This window comes from Podarcis liolepis (genome assembly GCF_965112155.1).
Source record: "Podarcis liolepis genome assembly, chromosome: 16".
In the NCBI taxonomy this organism is placed as follows: Eukaryota; Metazoa; Chordata; class Lepidosauria; order Squamata; family Lacertidae; genus Podarcis; species Podarcis liolepis.
Genome location: NC_139567.1, coordinates 16,040,214 through 16,058,532, shown reverse-complemented (window position 1 = coordinate 16,058,532; position 18,319 = coordinate 16,040,214). Strand labels below are relative to the sequence as shown.

Genomic DNA, 18,319 nt, shown 5'->3' with positions numbered 1-18,319 from the left:
GCCTTAACGCAGCAGCCACTGTCCTGCCTGAGACTGTGCCTTTGCCACTGTGAGGCCTTTGCTCCGCCCAAGAAAGGCCACTCAGAGGTTTCTGTGGAACTAGTGCCTGCCCTCGGTGCGGTTCTGGCCAGCATCCCTCCAGGATTTGTTTAAACACAAGCAGACTTCGAACTTGTTTCTAATAATGCCCAAATCAATGCTGGCATGGCTATGGCAACCAAGAGGGGATAGAGCTTGGCTCTCAGGACAGGCCCCCCCCTGCCCAGGGGACAGATGCAAACCTGCCACCCTTTAAGAACACTACATGATGCGCACTGTAGGTGAAGTTGGGGGGATGCTGCTGTTACCTCCTGGCGGTCCCCTTTACATGGAGGAAAAGAAGCAAATGTTCAGGCTCTAGTTACATAAAAGGTTTTATTGTCCTCCCCGCCCCCCCAACAGCAGCAACCTCAACAGCCCTGAGGCACAGAAGGAGAGCTGCTGTAGTTTTTTAAAGCAAGGTATAAAAGTGACCACCGAGGCAAAAGAAAAGAAATCCACCTCTTCTGGCCGAGGGTAGGATGGGAAGAGGACCAGGCTGAGCTGGATCCCACCTTCGCCTGGCAGCGGGGAAGGTGTGGGGAGAGGTCTGCCTGCTCCCAGTACCCTGCCCTGAGCCTTGGACTAGACAAAGCCAGGGAGAACAGGTGTCGGATGCTACTCTCTCCCCCCCAACAAGGCACATGGTGGTAGGTGAAGCCCACCCTCCCCTGCAGTTTATAGGGCAGCTGGCACAGGCCATGCCGCTAGTCCTTAGGAGGAAGAAAACTGGGCTAAGCGCCAGAAGGCACCTGTGTCTCCCCCAGCTGACTTCTGCTGCTACCTGGGCCCTGAGCACTTTTTTGCAGGAACTGAGCATGGGGCAGAGCTGGCCCTGCCCTCTGGGGTAGCGTGAGATCTTTGGCACAGGTGGCCCCACGAGGCTGCCCTGCGGCAGTGATGGAGGCCTGGCAGGGCCTTGTCAGTCCAAGCGAGGCCGACTGGTGTTTCTTCCTGCCTCCCTCGCAGAGGAAGAGGCAGCCAGGCCAGGGCTCACGGTGGCATCCTCTGGCCCTCCCCTCCGTCAGTTCAGGAACTGCGTGTAGCCCTCTGCTCCTGTCACAATGACATCCATCCAAATGCGCATGGCCTCGGCCGATGGGGCCACCATGTAGTAGAGGCGGTCATGAGTCTTGACGCAGAAGGTGAGGGCAGGGTTGGGGCTCTGCCGAGAGAAGAGACAGGCTCACCTGGCTGTGCAAGCAGCCCCTAGCTAGAAGGTCTCTCCCCTTTCCCCCAAAATTGGTTCCGTTAGCACTAAGGAAGTTGGAAAGAGACTCAGGGCAGCTAGAGGGAGTGTGTTAAGAAACCAGCTTGTGGAACGGAGAGATGCCATATCTACCCCCTGACCAAAAATCACTGACCCCAGTAAGATTAAGCAGAGGCTGCTTTTCCACAAACACCCCCATCTTGCCCCCCACCCCCCAATGCACGGTAGGGAGCGTTGAGACCAACCTCTCCACTGAAGGGGGCAGGGAGAAAGTCGGCTAGGTGCTGGAAGAGAATAGAAAAACAGGAGAGAATTAAAGGCACCTTAGGAGGAGGAGGAGCTGGGCTTGAAGGCTGGGTGCAGCCACCAGGCATGGCTCAAGTTAGTAGCAGAAGCGCCCAAGGCCAGTTTGACTGCAGGATGAAACATGGCTGAGAGGAAGCTGGGCTGCGATTGCAGTCGGTGGCAGGGCCCTGTGAATGTTGCCCTCCAGCCTGCATCATTTTAAGATTTATTCTGCGTTCAGAGGACCCGAATTCTTCACCAGGGAATACCAGCCAGTGTCCAGCCTGCACACTTTTCAATGCCATTCTGACAGCCAGGAGGGTTGTTGTTAATTATTATTATTTTGAGAAGTCATGGCACGCTGTTAAATCCTGTCTCCCGCTCCGCACACAGGCACTGAGCTCAGGTCAAAATGCAGCCGAAACCCTCCAGTACAAGGAGGCCGTGTTAGTTCAAATGCTCAAGGCAGTGCAGCATTTAGGGGGAGCCACCAGGCATGCCTATAAAAGAGGATGGTACCTACACTGGCCAGGCTGAGAGAGAAGAATCCCTTCTGGAGGAGGAGGAGGAGGAGGAGAGAGAGAGAGAGAGAGAGAGAAAGAAAGAAAGAAAGAAAGGGGCAGAGAGAGAAGGGAAGTAAGAGTCTAAGAGGGAAGGAGGCTTGGCTGCATGGCTGCGTTAAATCCAGCAACACCCTGACTACCCGTCCAGCCCCCGCCCCCATGTGAAGTGGCTGCCCCCAGAAAGGGATCCTGTATTCCCTGCTTCGCTCACCTTGGCTGCGCTGCGCAAGTGATCGTAATAAACCTCCTCAATGGCCTGGAAGTAGATGAGGCCCTTGAGCTTCGTCTCGTGCTTGTCTGCATAGGATAGAGAAGAGGGAAGTCAGAAGAGTGAGGCTAATTCTGGGCAGGAAAGAGAGGGCAGGGCTGTTATAAGAATTCTAAGGTCTCAGATATAGAATAGATGTTCATAAATGTTTCAGGTAAACACACATACATAAGTATATAAACCATGTGTCTGAAATAGTACAGGAGAGCAACCCTGAAGCCATTTTGATTCTCTCAAATTGACCTCAAATATTTCTCTGCAAGGAGGAAGGAAATGGGGAAAGCTTTCCAATGGTCTTTGGACTGTATGGGCTTACACCTCCCTGCAAATACAGTCTGGCAAGTATCTGTTAAGCTGAGCAAACTATCAATATGTGTAAGAGTTTCATGAACTAAGGTGTTTACCATCTCAAAGGAATGACTAGGCTACCCATAAATTCCATTGAAGGAGGCATTATCCTGGCAGACAGGAGAGAAGCAACACTCTCAAATTTCTGCTGGAGACCTCTGCCTCCTGTGATGTATGTATGATGTTTTGGGGAGTGGCTACAGGGTGGGCAATTTCAAAAGTCTTTATAGGAGCTTGCGCACCATTCTTCAGGGTCTCTCCTACCTCTTTGCAAGGAGGGGAGGGAACTCCATTTCAACAGAAAAAATAAAGATCTGCCTTGCCTTCTATGGATCTTGCCTCCATCCATTAATCTCTGACTAATCATGGACTTAGAGGACTCAGTCCCTTGGGGAGTTGGGCAGCAAAAACCAAACCCCTTAATTTTTTAAAATAACAGGGCTTACCTGCGTAGTAGGAGAGAGTGCGCCGCAGGCGGTCAAAAACGAACCATCGCTTCTTCCAGGACTTGATTTTACCCCCCATCTTGACCAGGTAGCCTTTGCACATCTTCTCGGAGAGGATGACGTGGCTGCAAGTGTCCACGCTGTGGCCAGATGATTCAATGTGCGAACGCAGGTCGAAGTCCTCTTTGCGGATAGGCAGGTAGCGCGTCAGGGGGCGGGCCTGTGTGGGGCAGAGGGCAGTTCCCATGTCGGGCCCAGTGCAGCCTCCAGGGCTCCCAGCTCATGGGAGCCACGCTGAAGGAGGAGCTGCATGCCAGAGCCAGGAGGGACCCCAAGTTTGTTCAGCGCAACCAGCTGCAATCCCCAAGCCCGTTTAGCTGGAAGCCCAATAATGCCCTCATTTCACATATTTTGCTTTTGTGCCTGATGACCGAGCAGGTCAGATCGTGCATGAACTTCATTCCGTGTCAGGGAGTGGCAATGGTTTGTTCAAAATGGCGGCACCCGGACTAGGCCAGGCCCATGGAGGGAAGGAAGGGCTCAGCAGGGCTGGCTATGAAGAATCCTGGCAGGCTCCCCTCTTAAATTCTGATTGTCCTTTCAGACCCCCCAACCCCAGGGAGTTTCCCAAGGTCCAGTGGGAGAAGCCACATGGCATGATTTACTGGGCAGCGAAGCAGAAGCCTCCCTGCCACCTGTTCTGCCTCTCCTAACTGGGACCAGAAGAATAGGAGCTGTGCTCAGCCCCTTGCCCCCATACCTGGGCAAACTGCTTTTCTCGCATCTTGACCTCCTTCTCAATGAGCTTCTGCCGCCGCGCCGTCTCGTCCTGCAGACGCCGCTCCAGCTGCTCCCGCCTCCGCCGCTCGTCCTCCAGGGCCTGGCGCCGCAGCTCCATCTCTTGCTCCTGCAAGGGGCATCCCACATCAGCACCTTGCCCTGTCCCACCCTGGGATGCCACCTGCCCATATGTACCCATACAGGGATGCAGAGTCAGACCCGTTGGACCATGTAGCTCAGGACTGCCTACACTGACTGGCAGCAGCTCTCCAGGGATTCAGGCAAGAGATCTCCCCCAGATATACCTGGAGATGCCGAGGATGCAATTGGGGAGCTTTTGCTTGCAAAGCAGATCCTCTAGCACCAAGTTTAGCCCTACCTAGTGAGCTACTCTCTTTTTGTGGTGTCTGCTGTAAGACTCCAGCGCTTATGGTTCAGAAGAAAGGGATGCTGTTTAATGGGAACATAAGTTGCCTTATGAGATGACTGGTCCATTTAGGTTCAGTGCTGCCTACACTGACCAGCAGTGGCTCTCCAGGGATTCAGGCAGGGGACATTCCCAGCCCTACCTGGAGATGCCATCAAGCATTGAGCCTGGGACCTTCTGCACTACCAATGAGCTACAGTCTCCCTTCCCTTCTTGACTCTGCACCAACATTTTCCCCAATCAGCCCATGTGATTGGCATCAGCCAGAGGGAAATAATCCCTCACCTGCTTGCCAAGAAAGGAGAGCTGGTAAGAAACCCTGCCAAGGGGGAGGGAACATTTTTAGTTGGTGGAGACCCAACATCCACGTGAAATGCAGAAGGGGCTGCAGTGCCCAACCAAGGGGAGGGAGCGTAGGGGGAATACAAGAGATAAGGGGAGGTGGCTGGGATGTCTCAGCCACCAGCTTTTCTCTCACCCGCGATTCCATCAGGCGCGACTTCTCCGCGTGGGCTTCCTTCAGCATCTTCTCCATCTCCTCGATCTTCCCTGCATCTGCCCCGCTGGCACTGCAAGGCAAAGCCAGGCTGTCAGTGGCGAGCCATGCCAGTGGGCTTCTCTGCTATGGGGCAACACCCAGACTGGGCAGAGGCAACGCTCAAGAGCCATGCGAGAAATGGAGGAAATGGATGGATGGTGGTCGGAGGGAATACTCACTGCTTGCGGGGAGGGCCAGAGGGCAGCTCTGTTTCTGCCTCCCTGCAGGGAGCTCTGCCTTCAGCCCAGGAGAAGCTGATAGAGAGATTTGGAGGGCGGGGGAATGGGGAGAGGGGAGTAGTAGGGGCAGAGAAGGCAGCCAAGCCCAGGGTTGCCTCTCGATCCACAAGAGAGGAAGAGTGTGTCCTCCTCCTTCCCTAAGCAGGGCAGGGGCTGAGCTGCTCTCCCGGGCCTCAGGGACGGCGGCTGTTGTCCCGCTGTACCTGGAGACGTTGTCCGGGGAGCAGGCGGAGTTGCCGCTCGTGGACAGGTTGGTGTCGAGGCTGTCGGAGCTCTCCAGGCTGAGGGTGTCGTAGGCACGTTCCCCGTCTTCATTGGCGCGCAGGCCCAGGCCCCCCGGTGGGTGGTGATGGAGGATGGAGTGGTGGATGAGGGGGGAGTACGGAGAAGGGGGAAGGGGCTGCCCATGCAGGGCCTCCCATTGGGACTGAGCCTCGGCCGCCGCTTTCTGCTTCAGGTCGGCCAAGCGCCTCCGCTGCTCCTCAATCACCTGCTGGCCTGCAGAGATGCCCAGGACAAAAGCAGGCTGAGCGCCGGGGGCAGCAGCTCAGCGCCCTCCAACCAGTCCCTGAAGGCATTCCTACGCCAGGAAGACACCCACATGCCCCAATCTGGGGCAGAGATGCCCAAACCACCACCCCCTCCCAACATCAGACCTGCAAGCAATGGAGCTGGCTGGGCTGCAGACATTCTCCTGCCCCCCACCCCAAACCACTCTCTCCCGCTCCCCAGCACCTACCCTTTTGCTGAAGGGCCAGTTGGCGCTTGCTCTCGATATCCTGCAGGGTGCTGGCCAGATTCCGAGGGAGGCTGCCGGTGCCGTTTTGTGGGGACAGGGAGTTCTGCGGGAGAGAAGCAGTTTGGAAGAAAGACCTCTCAGTCCCAGCTGCCCCTAGAGCAGGGTGCTATGCTGTCAGGCTTCAGAGGAACCAACCCCACGCGGTAGGTTGCCAGGAATGGATAAGACAAGGAAGTTCTTACCAACGCTTTTTATTCAGTATTCACAGAGAGAGGATTAGAAATGTGGCTTCTTTGAGTAATGGTGTTGCTCCGAGTGAAACCCCACCCCCTCCGTCTCTCCCATTATGTGTTATCCCCACGGTGGGTGAGCTGTGCCTTCTGCCTCTGAGCTCTCTGCTCTCCTACTTCCAATGCCCACCGGGTTCTGGGAGAAGGGGGGTCTGGAATACTTTCTAAATACACTGAGTCTGTCAGCTTTCTCTCCCCTAGTTCTGCTTCTTCCCCTTCCTCCTCCTCCTCCTCTTCTCCCATTATTTTCCAGCTTCCAGCTTCCACCTGCCTCTGAACTGTGATCTCCTTCAAACCCCTCTTGTAATCCTGAACTGTCTCCCTCTTCTCTGGAGGCGGTTTCCATCATTCCTCATCTGCCCAGTCCCTGACAAATGCTCACTGACTGAGGAAGGGGTGCTGTGCTCCACTGATACCAGTTCCTCAGCTCCATCAGTCAAATTGGTCAGATCTTTGGGGGGCGGCAGTTGCTGCGGGGGGGGGGGGGGAGACAGGAGGGTTTTCTGGAGATACTCACAAGGCCCAGCTTGGGGTGCAAGTGGAATGAGGGACCTCAGGGGATGCAAGAGGGAGAAGGGCCTGAGTAAGGGGCTTAGGGGCAAATAAATAACAACAACAACAACAACAACAACAATTTATTTATACCCCGCCCATCTGGCTGGGTTTCCCCAGCCACTCTGGGCGGCTTCCAACAGAACACTAAAATACAATAACCTATTAAACATTAAAAGCTTCCCTAAGCAGGGCTGCTGGCGAGGCTCCCCCCACACCTCGCCCGCTGTCCACTGTACCTTGGGTGAGGGGCTGCGTCCCAGAGTGGCCACGTTGAGCTGCGAGGAGGAGCTGCCCCCTTTGGGCCAAGCCGAGCTGCTGGAGCCACCGTCCATCTTGGAGCGATAGACCTGCAGGAGGGAAAGAGGTTTGGCAAAGAGGGCGTGGCTTGTGCCCACGTGGGACGTGAGGGGGGGCCTCCAAGGGGCACAGCAGCACCTCATCCGGGGACGGTTCGTTACCTGTCGCGGGTCTGGAGACGAGTGAGCTTTAGCAGGCAGAGGAGGAGGAGGAGGGGAGGAGGAGGAGGAGAGACAAGCAGCAGGGGGGCCTGCTTCAGCCTCAAAGCCAGCTGGGAGGTCCTGGGCGAAAAGTGGCAGCCGCACTGCGCTCTCTGCCCACCACGGCTCTCTCTGAGGGTGACGGGCAGAGGGTGGTGGCGAAGGAGGGCAAGAGAGAGAGGAAGGAGACAGCGTGAAAGACTCGGACAGGCAGCTGGCCGAAAAGCAACAGCACGCAGGCCAGACAGGTGTTAGGCACCAGCCCCTGCCCACCCTGCAGAGATGTGTGGGTCTGGCTCTCCTGCACCTTATTCTTCTAAAGGAGAACTCACTGAGCAGCAGGATATACTGTATTTTTCGCTCCATAAGACGCACCTGGTTTTTAGAGGGGGAATGCAAGGGGGGGAAAAGTTTTTAAAGGGAACGCTGAGCAGAGCCCGTATGCATCCCAGGCTCTGCCTTGCGCTCCCTTTCACGAGCTGCGTGGAGCCCAGGAGGGAGAAGCCCCCAAGAGCTGCACACCCACCCACACGGCTCGTGAAAGGGAGTGCGGCTCTTGGGGGCTTTTCTGGGAGGTGGGGGAAGGGACTGAGGGGCTGCCCTCTGTCCCTTCCCCCACCTCCCACAAAAGCCAGCAAGAGCCGTGCGCTCTTTAAAGGGTGTGCGGCTCTCGGGGGCTTTTCCCGCCTGCCTCCCGCCTGCATTTGCTCCAGAAGACACATTTCCCCTTACTTTTTAGGAGGGAAAAAGTGTGTCTTATGGGAGTGAAAAATACGGTAAGTATTCTAAGTAAATACACCTCAAGGCCAAAAGAATCCTCCCGCTCTCTCCCACTGCCCCCAACAGACAGACAAACACACACAGTTATAACTCAAGGCCCCCCCCCACTCCTCCACCCCTGCCCCAGTGCCTTGCCACAGTGTGCAGGGCAGCCCGCCTACCCCAAAGGAAGCGATGGAGGGAGGGAGAAGGTAGCAAGGGGGTGGGGGTTGCCGCAGAAGCACAAACCTGGGGGCAGCTGGAGGAGCAGAGCAGCGCCGCCGGCAGGGCAGTAGCAGCGGAGTCTGCCGCAGGGGGGCTGGGGGAGTGGGCAAGCCCTACAGCCGACCTGACGCTGCCCAGAATCACTGCCAGCTGGTCAGTTGTCACGTACTGGGCAGGAAGGAAAAGGCAAAGAGTGAGAGGCAGGCTGCAAGCAGTCCGGGAGTGCACAAAGCCGGAGGAGAATGCGGGGGGGGGGGGAGCTGAGGGGGAGGCATATGGGGAGAACACCAGCCTCCCCCACAGCAGTCTTTTTGTGGAGGAGGCTATGCTAGGGACCCCGCAAAGAGTGGGCTAGGCTAGAGTAGGCTCCTTCTTGTTGGGAGCTAGCATGGAATATGGATGTACCCCCTTTCCCACATGCCCCTAGACATCTCCCTTGGCTGCGTGTACTGTTGCACCAGCTCCAGCAATGGGACCAGAAAGGCAGGTACCTCATAGGACAGTGGGGGCGCAGGTGAGGGGACGGCAGGTGCGGCGCTAGCATCTGGCCCACAGCCGCAAAATGGGAAAACGTCAGAAAGTCTCACGTACTCCTAGAAGCAGCCAGGCAGAGAGGAGGAGGAGGAGGAGGAGAATCAGAGAGGGATTGGGGCACTGAGCCAAGGGAGCAATGTCACACACACACACACACACACAATCACCTGGGAAGGGCCTAACCTGTGGCCTGTGGCCCACAGCCGTGCCAGGTGGCATCTACCTGCAGGAGCTACCCACAGTAGAGCATCCTGCTCTGAGCTGTTACCCCTTGCCCAAGTGAGGCCATATTGTGAGTGCCTCTGCCAAACCCAGGAACACTGGTGCCCACTGCTCAATGCAGAGCGGTGTTCTTGGGATCCGTGGGGAGCAGACATCACACTAGCGAAGAGCAGGGAAAGTCAGCAGGCAGGAGTGTTTGTGTGCATGTAGGTCGGAGGGAAGAAGTGATGTATTCCAGAGTCAAGTCTGGGTTGAAACACCTGCCCACAGATCTAAGGCACGCTGCAAAGTCCAGCCACGGATGGGCACAGCCAAGCCAAGCAGGGAGGAGATGTTGCAGCGCATGCAACAAGCGGGGAAGCAGCTCAGAGGCAGGCAGGCATGCAGACAGGCAGCCAAATAGCATTACCTCTGTCCTCCCTGGATAGAGCTGGGCGGAGGAAGCAGTAGCTGCACAGAAGGGGCTTGCAGAAGCAGCCGCCTCCCCCAGCTCAGAGAAAGGAAGCGTCTCCTGCGAGGATGGGAACAGCGGTGAGGGAGCTGCAAGAACAGCAGGACGCACGGAAAGAGAGGGGGGGCACGAGAGGAAGGTGGCGGGGTCTGTCCTTGGCAGTCGAACTACAGGAGAACCCTGAAAATGTCAGCTCATGTTGTGGGGGGAGGGCAGGGGGGAGGAAGGAAAGAGAACACACACAGCTGTCCCACCCTCCCCCTCTTCCTTTCTCCTTTCTTCTTCTGTGATGGAACTCCTATTTGGGGACTTCCCTGGCTTTTCTGGCCCACGTAGGACTAGTCTGGACAGTTGGCCTTGGTGAAGACTTGATGTTTTCATCCCTCCAAAAAGTTTTTGATTGAGTTCCTACTGAAATGAGGCTGCATTTTAATGTTGTATTTTAATCTTGTTGTATTTCAATCAATTGTTTTATACTGGTGTTGGCCGCCCTGAGCCCGGTCTTGGCTGGGGTGGGCGGCGTATAAATAAAATTTAATTAACAACAACAATAATAATAATAATGGAACCCTCAGGCTGTTTGGGCAATTTCTTCTCAGAACGGAGGCAACGGAGAGGCTGCAGAGAGGCCTTCTTCTGTTTCCTACCCCACTAAGTGCTCTTGTGCCTCATTGCCAGTACGAGAGGCCCCCGCCCTCAAGCTTCCCCAGAAGGGAAAAAGAAAGCAAGTCAGAGAAAGGAGGCTACTGCTGGGAGTCAGAAAATCATACAGGCAATAAAGAAAACGGTTGCAGGGATATTGTGGCCTGAAGAAAAATGGGGAGGGAACATGTATTTCAGGGGGGGGCCAGCAGTGTCCCCCCATGTGCACATTTTAAAGAGAAATAACCCCTGTAATATTTTATACAGGTGGTAATTATGCAACACCCGAAAGAACAAGACAGAGCTACAGAATAAAAGTGCAGGAGAGCGGCCCAGACAAGTGGTTTTCTAAATACTTGGGTGGAACTGCTCAATGTTTTCTGGGAAGTTTCTGTTAAATGCACAAGGTGTAAACTCCTTTAACTCCAGAAGTTAGGGGCTGAAACTTAATCTTTGCAAATTTCTTCAGTGAAGGGTCTTAAAAATATGTTTTTGGGTGTGAGGAATTCAAATCTGCTATTATTTTCTTGATTGGACAGCATTTAGCTTGGCAAGTCCAAGTTTGATGATGAAGCACATGAACTGCTTTTGGAAAACCAAAGAATTTTAATTTTATCTTCTGAAAATGGCAGGTAATGTTTAATAATAATAATAACTGCAAGTACTTGGCAATCATTTTTAATGATTTCTATGTGATTTTACACACATTTTACTAACCAAGCAAAACTAAACGAAATAGGTTTCGAGTTCCCAAGACAACATTTTAGCACCCTTCATTTTTGGAATTTGAAGGCTGAAAAATTCAACACGCCCTAGACTGGAAGAGTCCTTTTTTAAGTCTGGAAAATCTCAATAATGGGAGATAATAATAGCTAACTATCTCGGACTATGGGCATGAGGTCCCAGCACACCAAGCTTTCCTGGGCAGGGTTTGCCTCTTCACCTCCCTCTCAGCCTCCTTCCTTAGTAAGGAGAGACTGCCATCGAACTCTGCGCTGTTAGCAGGGTAAGGTGGGATAAAGGCAGCGCTGCTAAGGCAAGGGGTCACTTCCCACTGCAAGTTCAGGAAGCTGCAAAAGCCTGCACCCTTGGGGCTTTGCTGAAGCCCACCCACCCACCCACAAAACCTGGGCACCCACAGAGGTCCTTTTACCTCTCGCAGAGTTGTAGAGGCCTTGGGGAAGCCGGAGCCACCAGTCAGCACCCTGTACCGTCTCTCTAGCGCAAGGAGGGTCTCCTTCTCCTACCACAGGGAAGGAAAAGGGAGATGCTTGTTGGGGTGCTTCCAGCCATGCCACCCAGCCTCCAGCTGCCTCTCCCCTGTGGCACAGTGCCAAGGGGAGAGCCATGCCCTCCCCAATTTCAATAGCCCAGGTCCTATCTAACCTTACCCTATGGGGGAATGGTTCTGGCAGGACAGAAGCCCCACCCCAGGTGGCCCCGCCCTGCCTGCAATGCCTCGCCCAGCTCTGCCAGATGGCCTCCTTGCCAGGCGGTACCTTCTGCAGCATCTGCAAGGTGGTGGCTTTCTCCTTGCCCAGCCGGTCAGCCTCCTGAGCAGCCTGCAGCCTGATCTGGTTGGCTTGACTCTCCAGCGCTGCCAGGCGTTCCTGCGGGGACACGGAAAGAGCGGGGTTGGGGGCTGAGCAAGTGCCACGTGGCCAGTGCCCCCCGGCTCAAAGGGCTTCCTTCTCCACTCTCGCCCACCCACCTTCCTCCGTGCCACGCTGCGGTGGCTCTCTGCTTTGCTGTGCAGGAGCTGCTGGCTGAGCATCTCGCGTTCCTCCTCCAGGCGGCTCTCTTTCTCCAGGTGCTGGAACTCCAGGTCCTCAAACAGCTTCGTCTCCGTCTCCAGGGCCTCCGCTTCCTGCAGCAGGGACACAGTGGCTCAGCTGGGACTCGGGGAAGGCGGCTGGCTTGGGCAGGGGGGAAGGAACATTGGTCCATCTAGCTCAGCAAGGATTTCCAGGGGTTTTTCTCCTGGAGATGCTGCTGGGGATTGGACCTAGGACCTTCTAGGTGCATCCGGTCCAAGCCTTCCAGAGGGTCACAGGGCAGGTGGGACAAGGGTCCAAAGGCTGCAGAGTCAGCAGAGGCAACCTGAAGGACAGGGCTGCTCTGGCTCTCCTCTGCAAACAAACCCTTGCAAAAAAACACACCAAAAAAACAAAATGGCGGAAGGCGTGCTCTTTTTTAAGCAAAAGGGCACGTAACCAGCAAAACGGTTCAAGGAGGAAAGTAGCCTGAGAGGCATTCAAGAGGTGGCAGCCTCCTGGAGACTCCTCTGGTGCCAGCAGGAGCCATGAGAAAGGGGTGTAGGGTGGGTTTCTTGAGGAGCTGCTGGGCCTTGGCAACCCTTGCTCCCTGCCAGGATGGGCTCAGCTTCATTCCAGTCTTAGCCCCTTCATGCTCCGCAAAGAGGGCTCAAGGAGAGGAGGGCTCCCACCCATGATCTGAGCTCCCTCTTCCGGAAAAGCCATCCTCCCAAGAAGAGCTGCCAGGGCGCCAGGCCCTGCTGAGTTGTGCCCCACCAACCCAAGCCAGCCTGCCATGCTTACCCTCAGCCAGGCGCTGACCCCGGCTGCAGGCGGGGAGATGGTGGGGGGCAAGGGAGGAGACACTGACCCTTTGCATCTGGTCCTGCAACTGCTCCCTCATTGACTCGGGGCAGTTATCAAGCTGTCGCTTGAGCTCAGAGTATAGTGCCCGCAGTCGCTCAAGTTCCTTCCTTTCAGCATCAACCTTTGCCCTCTCCTGAATCCGGGAGAAAACAACACACACGGAAGAGAGAGAGAGAAAGAGAGAGAAAACACACTTCTCAAGAGCAGGCCATGCAAAGCAAGGGGGCAGGAGGTTAGCAAGGGGCTCAAACTCTAACAGGGTTACCGGGCAGCTACTGGGAACCTCAGTCTTGCGTCTCAAAGTCACCATGTGCCCAAAGGGCAGGCTTGGCCACCCACAAGTCCTCTCCGGCCAATTACTGGCCTGCCCAGAAGAGTCCACTATGTCAGCTGTTGCAAAGATCTCTAGAGATACCCAGGAGTCCAGAAAATGGGCATTTTCAGGATGAGACACACACCCTCCCTCCAGCCCCATCCCAGGCACCCCAGAGTTGACTCATGACATACAAGCATTGCTATGTTTGAGACACAAAACTAGGCTCACACCTCTCTGGAGTTAGTGCAGCGCCGTTTCCTGGGGGCTCTGGGCACTTTGGGGTACATGTCAGTGAGTGAGTTGGCAGCAGGAGAGAGGCACCAGGCCCACACTGGGGGCAGCAAGCGCCTTGCCACCCGTGGCCAGGGCTGCATGCCGGATCTGACTTGACAGGATTCCACAGAATGTGGCAGGGGCACACAGTAAAAACCAATAGAATGTATCATCCAGTTTTCCTAGGGGCAGAATCTCAGGGTCACTGGCAGAGGAAGAGGCATGCGGGGGTAGCACACCGCCCCCAGCAGCGCTATCCCGATGGGGTGCCATTGTGGCTGACCCCCCCCCCGCCCGCGCTGGGTGCCACGCCCCCAGGACGCACACCACGCCCTCGGGACACGCTCCACGCCCCTACATGCCAGCACCGCCCCGCCTACTCTTCGCCCCCTCCCCCTGCTGCCAGAGCATGAAGCTCCACCACTGCTCAGGGTGGGTGGGTGGGTGTCAGTTGCCGCTTTTCAATTCTGGGTCAGCCTGCCTTGGCGTCATGCCCTGGCACTCCATCCACACAGACTGTCCTGTGAGGTATTGACCCCCACCCCCTGGCTTAGGTCCTCCTGACCCTGTGAAATTAGATCACTTGCGCAGCCCTCAAAGACTCCACATCACCCTGAGTTTTTATAGTGCATTTAATGTGCCAGCAGTAGACTGGGTGGTTCTCCACTGTCCTTAAGGAATAATCCAAAGCTGGGGAGGCCTACACACTGGGAAACAGAACAGCAAGCCCTGAGCCCGCCTTCAACGGCATCAGCAGTTGTGCATCCAAATCCGCAGTTGTGCATTAACAAACCTGCAAGTTTTTCCGCAGCTAGACTGAAGCGCTGAAGACCCCTACCTGTTGGGGGGCAGCTGGGACGGGCACCCACATGGGGGAGAGGCAGGGCACTGCAGAGCTCCTTGAAGGCACCCAAGCCCCCTCAGCCCCCCACCCAGCTCCCCAGGAGGTGCCAAGGCTACGCCCTGGAGCCGTGTCCCTGCCAGGCAGCCTCCGATGGGGTGGGATGTTTGTACACATGCAATAGACCCTCCCTCCTCCTCCTCCTCAGCCTGTCTTTTGGGCTTCAGCCATGCTCCGCCTCACTGTCTCAGTTAGGGTGGCCCACCAGCAAGATGCAGGCAGGCAGGCATCCAAGCAATCAGAGTCAGAGAGAGAAAGAGAGACAGAGAGAGAACGGAGAGAGGGTTAGAGCTGGTTAGTGCGAGGCAGGGGGGTTAGTGGCAGCGCTTTGCAAGGTGTGTGCGTCCCCTCGGGCTCCCTGCGGGAGCAAAGGTTTGAGAAAGGCTGGGAATCGGCAGCCCCCAAACAAGCACCTGGGGGGGCTAAATGCCAGGGAGTCCAGGGGCATGGTGGGAATCCCAGGGGAAACTTGCTTCCATCCCCAGCCAGCCAAGGTGCTGGGTTTGGAGCTGCCTGTCTTGCAGGCAAAGGTCTTCTTAATGCCTCTGGTCTGGAAAGATGAATTGGGGCAAGGAAGGGCCCAGCCTTGAGCATCGCCAGGGAGGTGGATGCAAAGAGCACTGCCTGGCTTGAGAAGAGACACCTCAGACACCACAGCTTGGAAAGGGAGGGCTCCCCTCTGGAGCCCCCCAAGCGCTTTCCCAGCTTGCCACCAAGCACCAAGAGGAACCGCCTTGAGTTCAGCTCCCGAGCGAGTCACTTCGGCTTGAAAACCCAGCAGAGAGGCGAGGGAAAGTGCCAGGGCCCCTTTGGCAACCCAGTTCCCCCCGGTGTAGCGTCCTTGGGGGCGGGGGGTAAGGAACAGAGCAGCCAAGCTGGGCGGAGCAGGGCCAGCCCAAGCCGAGGGCCACATGTGGCCTGGTTGTGCCTTCCCAAAGGGTGGCCGGGTGGCACTGGGGCAGCCAAGAGGCCTCTTGCGCCAGCCATTTACCTTGTCCCGGTGGATGGCGGCGTCCAGACCAGACATGCGCTCCTGCAACTGCTGCACTGCCTTCTGCTCCTGCTGCAGCTGGATCCGCTCGGCCTCCCGCTCGCCTTGCAGGAGGGCCTGCTCCATCTCCGCCTGGGCGAGAGACAAGGAGCCCCATCATGCTAAGACTCAGGGCCCAGGCCTCTCTCTGCAGGAGGAGCCATCGGGAGGTGGGGGTGAGCTAGAGGCCTCCCTGAGCTCCAGCCAACTCTTCATTCATGAATGAAGTCTAGGACTGGGCCCCTCCTGGGCTGTGCCCTTTCCATCAGCATGACCAAACGGGGCACAGCCGAGAGGAAGGAACTCTACCCTTGGCCCTCATCCCTGCCTAACCTCCCGGGCTGTTTCCTGCAGCTGCTGCTCCAGCTCCTTAGCTCGGCTCTTCAGCTGATCGACGCTGGCCAGGACACGGGTGCGCTCCTCCTCCAGCAGGGCCGCCTCCTGGCTGGCTTTGGTGCTGGGTGGCTCTTCGTGCTGCAGAGGGTTAGGAAAAATCAGCAGAGAGGGTAGCCTAATTAGAAGACCAATTTGACACCGGGCACAAAATAAAGCTGATGCAAGAAAACCTCATGTGTCCTTGATGACTAGGCCTCCCTGCTGTATGTAAAGCATAAGCTGACATGTTTAAAGAAAAAGGGAGAGAATGCTTCTCTCGGGTATTTAAAACCATAGAGAATTTAATAAGAACAACATAAAGCAGGGGTCAGCAAACTTTTTCAGCAGGGGGCCAGTCCACTGTCCCTCAGACCTTGTGGGGGACCTCTTTTTTGGGGGGATGAACAAATTCCCTAGCCTCACAAATAACCCATAGATGCATTTTAAATAAAAGGACACATTCTACTCATGTAAAAACACACTGATTCCTGGACCGTCTGTGGGCCGGATTTAGAAGGCGTTTGGGCCTGATCCAGCCCCTGGGCCTTAGTTTGCCTACCCATTACATAAAGGATTGCCATATTGGTATCCTCAGGTTAGTTGCATCAAGGAAGCCTTGAAAGGGGGGTTATTAATTCTCCTTTCAGTCATTCTTTGTATTATATTGCTATGTTGTGGTGTTCAGTGCTTGTCAGTGTTAATAGTCTAGTAAATATGTCCAAGAGGGACTATGTCTTGGTAGATTAACGACTTTGATAGAGTGGGATTATAAACCTTGGAAAGGTTATAATCAAAGGGGGGAATAATGAAAAAAAAATCAGTGACCCCAGGTGTATATTTTTTATTTTAATCATGTTTCAATATTAAGTGCATTTAACCTTTGGCTAGAATGCATCCATGAAGGATTTCCACATGTCTGCATTTTGTGACTCTCATGCCTCATTCCTAGGCTGCATTCCATCTCTCCGATCTTACCCTGAAAGTGGCACAAACGGCAGGATGTTTTCCTGTGTCTGTTGTGAGTTAGCACTGGCATTTCCTTGAGAGGTTCCAAGGACAGGCATGGGAAAGGAATGTCAACAGCCCCCACTGAATAGTTAGGACCAAATGGTTTGGGACACCCCAGGAAAGTTGATTAGCAGTGTGAGGTCAAGTATCTTTATATCCCATGACCTGTAACCTTTTTTGAGGTATGTAGAAGAATGCTTGATGTTTATGACTCCTTGTCTGCTGTGCTTGAAATCCTGCATAAGCTTTGTTACGAATTTGCTCTGGGCAATCCTCCTAACTAGCATCAGGTAGGTAGCTGTGTTGGTGTATCTGAAGAAGTGTGCATGCACACGAAAGCTCATACCAGAACATACTTAGTTGGTCTCTAAGGTGCGAGTGGACAATTTTTTTATTTCTTTCTCCTAACTAGCAGTTTTGCTGAGAGGTTGTCCTATTGCAATAGCCCTAATAAACTGGATCTGCTGAGTCTTGCTTCTAATTCTCTTGGTTCCATGTGTTCTGTTTAATAGGTGTTCCCTGTGTAACAAACAGGTGGGGTAGAAATAAATTCATACCATTCCTTCTATCAGATCTAAATAAGCAGATAACAATAAAGGTTGCTAGGTTCATAGCAGGGTCAATCAGAATAAGGGCAGCTGATTCAGGACTTTAAATTGTGCTCTTATATCAAATTTCCTTTTCTGCGTATACCGCAATGTTTTACTGTTGCTATGGCCATTGGCTAATGCGAATAAAGTTTTATCTAAAATTCATACCACAACACCAGCCACGAACTCTGTTAGCCAGAGGTATCCCAGACACACTGGGGGTGGGACAGGCATATAATTCTTCTCCCCAAAGAGATGGAGAAATGAACAAACCACTCTCTCCTCTCTGAGCCTACCAAGGTTACATGCGAAGTCAGCTGCCCTCAACCTGTTGTGGGACTCCAACTCCCATCAGCCCCAGCCAGCCTGGTCAGGGAAGATGGCAGCTGTATTCCAAAAAAAGGGACAGTGGAAAGTGGAAAGTGCCAGTTTGGGGAGCAAAGGAGCACTCCACCGAGGGCAGTCCCTTATGCTCCTCCTTGTCCTCCCAGCTCCAAGCATGGCCCTCTCACCTCCTGGCCGGCACTCTCCGTGCTGCTGCTTTCCTCTTTCAGGTGGTCCTCATCTGAGCGCTCCAAGCTCTCCCTCTCCCGCAGGCCCAGGGTTCCCACCAGCTGCTCCTTCGCTCGTCCAAGACTGATGGAGCCCTTGGAGGGCCTCCTTCCCGGCTGGCCAGCGCCCTCGGCAGCAGCGCTGGGGAAGGTGTTGTGCTCCTGGCCCGGATCACCATCGCTGTGAGTGTACTCGGCACACAGGCTCAGGATGGTCTCCAGCCGCTGCCGCTCCTAAGCAAAGGGCAGAGGGGTGAAAGGAAAGCTGTCAGTATCGGCATCCCAGAGCATCCCCAAGACTTTCAGTGCTCTGGCAGGAGCCACAGCTGACCCTACCCCACCCCACCCCGGCTCCCTCCAACCTCTTGGCTCTTGTGGTTGGCCGGTTCCCCAACCACTGGCTTTCCCCAGCCTTTTCACAAGGGAAAAGTGAGAACGTAGCATTTCGTGGTTTTGCCCAACCTGTTCAGTGTCTTATCACGCAGCTGCTTCGGTAAGCACAGACCAAAGCTGGCGAAAGACATTCTGGTGCGTGAGCAAAGAAGACCCAAAGGCATT

General features: G+C 55.0%; 1 protein-coding gene across 28 annotated transcripts in view; it reads right to left on the bottom strand.

Annotated features, from left to right (window-relative positions):
* Positions 1-400: 400 nt before the first annotated feature.
* The window catches only part of PHLDB1 (pleckstrin homology like domain family B member 1), a 44,249-nt gene continuing 26,330 nt past the window's right edge, over positions 401-18,319 (bottom strand). For 4 of the 28 annotated variants that reach the window (XM_083480882.1, XM_083480893.1, XM_083480884.1 and 1 more), the window contains 21 exons: positions 17,723-17,995; positions 15,571-15,711; positions 15,199-15,330; positions 12,722-12,850; positions 11,808-11,963; positions 11,596-11,706; positions 11,250-11,339; positions 9,413-9,514; positions 8,739-8,840; positions 8,272-8,415; positions 7,225-7,395; positions 7,003-7,113; positions 5,922-6,024; positions 5,386-5,680; positions 4,884-4,974; positions 3,959-4,105; positions 3,199-3,418; positions 2,348-2,433; positions 2,097-2,126; positions 1,534-1,572; positions 401-1,243 (listed from right to left, as the gene is read on the bottom strand). In XM_083480882.1, coding sequence (XP_083337008.1) covers positions 1,103-1,243; positions 1,534-1,572; positions 2,097-2,126; positions 2,348-2,433; positions 3,199-3,418; positions 3,959-4,105; positions 4,884-4,974; positions 5,386-5,680; positions 5,922-6,024; positions 7,003-7,113; positions 7,225-7,395; positions 8,272-8,415; positions 8,739-8,840; positions 9,413-9,514; positions 11,250-11,339; positions 11,596-11,706; positions 11,808-11,963; positions 12,722-12,850; positions 15,199-15,330; positions 15,571-15,711; positions 17,723-17,995 — 2,814 coding nt within the window. In that variant the 3' untranslated portion in view covers positions 401-1,102. The remainder of the gene's footprint in view (positions 1,244-1,533; positions 1,573-2,096; positions 2,127-2,347; positions 2,434-3,198; positions 3,419-3,958; positions 4,106-4,883; positions 4,975-5,385; positions 5,681-5,921; positions 6,025-7,002; positions 7,114-7,224; positions 7,396-8,271; positions 8,416-8,738; positions 8,841-9,412; positions 9,515-11,249; positions 11,340-11,595; positions 11,707-11,807; positions 11,964-12,721; positions 12,851-15,198; positions 15,331-15,570; positions 15,712-17,722; positions 17,996-18,319) is intronic. The other 24 variants (XM_083480906.1, XM_083480887.1, XM_083480908.1 and 21 more) reach the window with 18 other exon arrangements.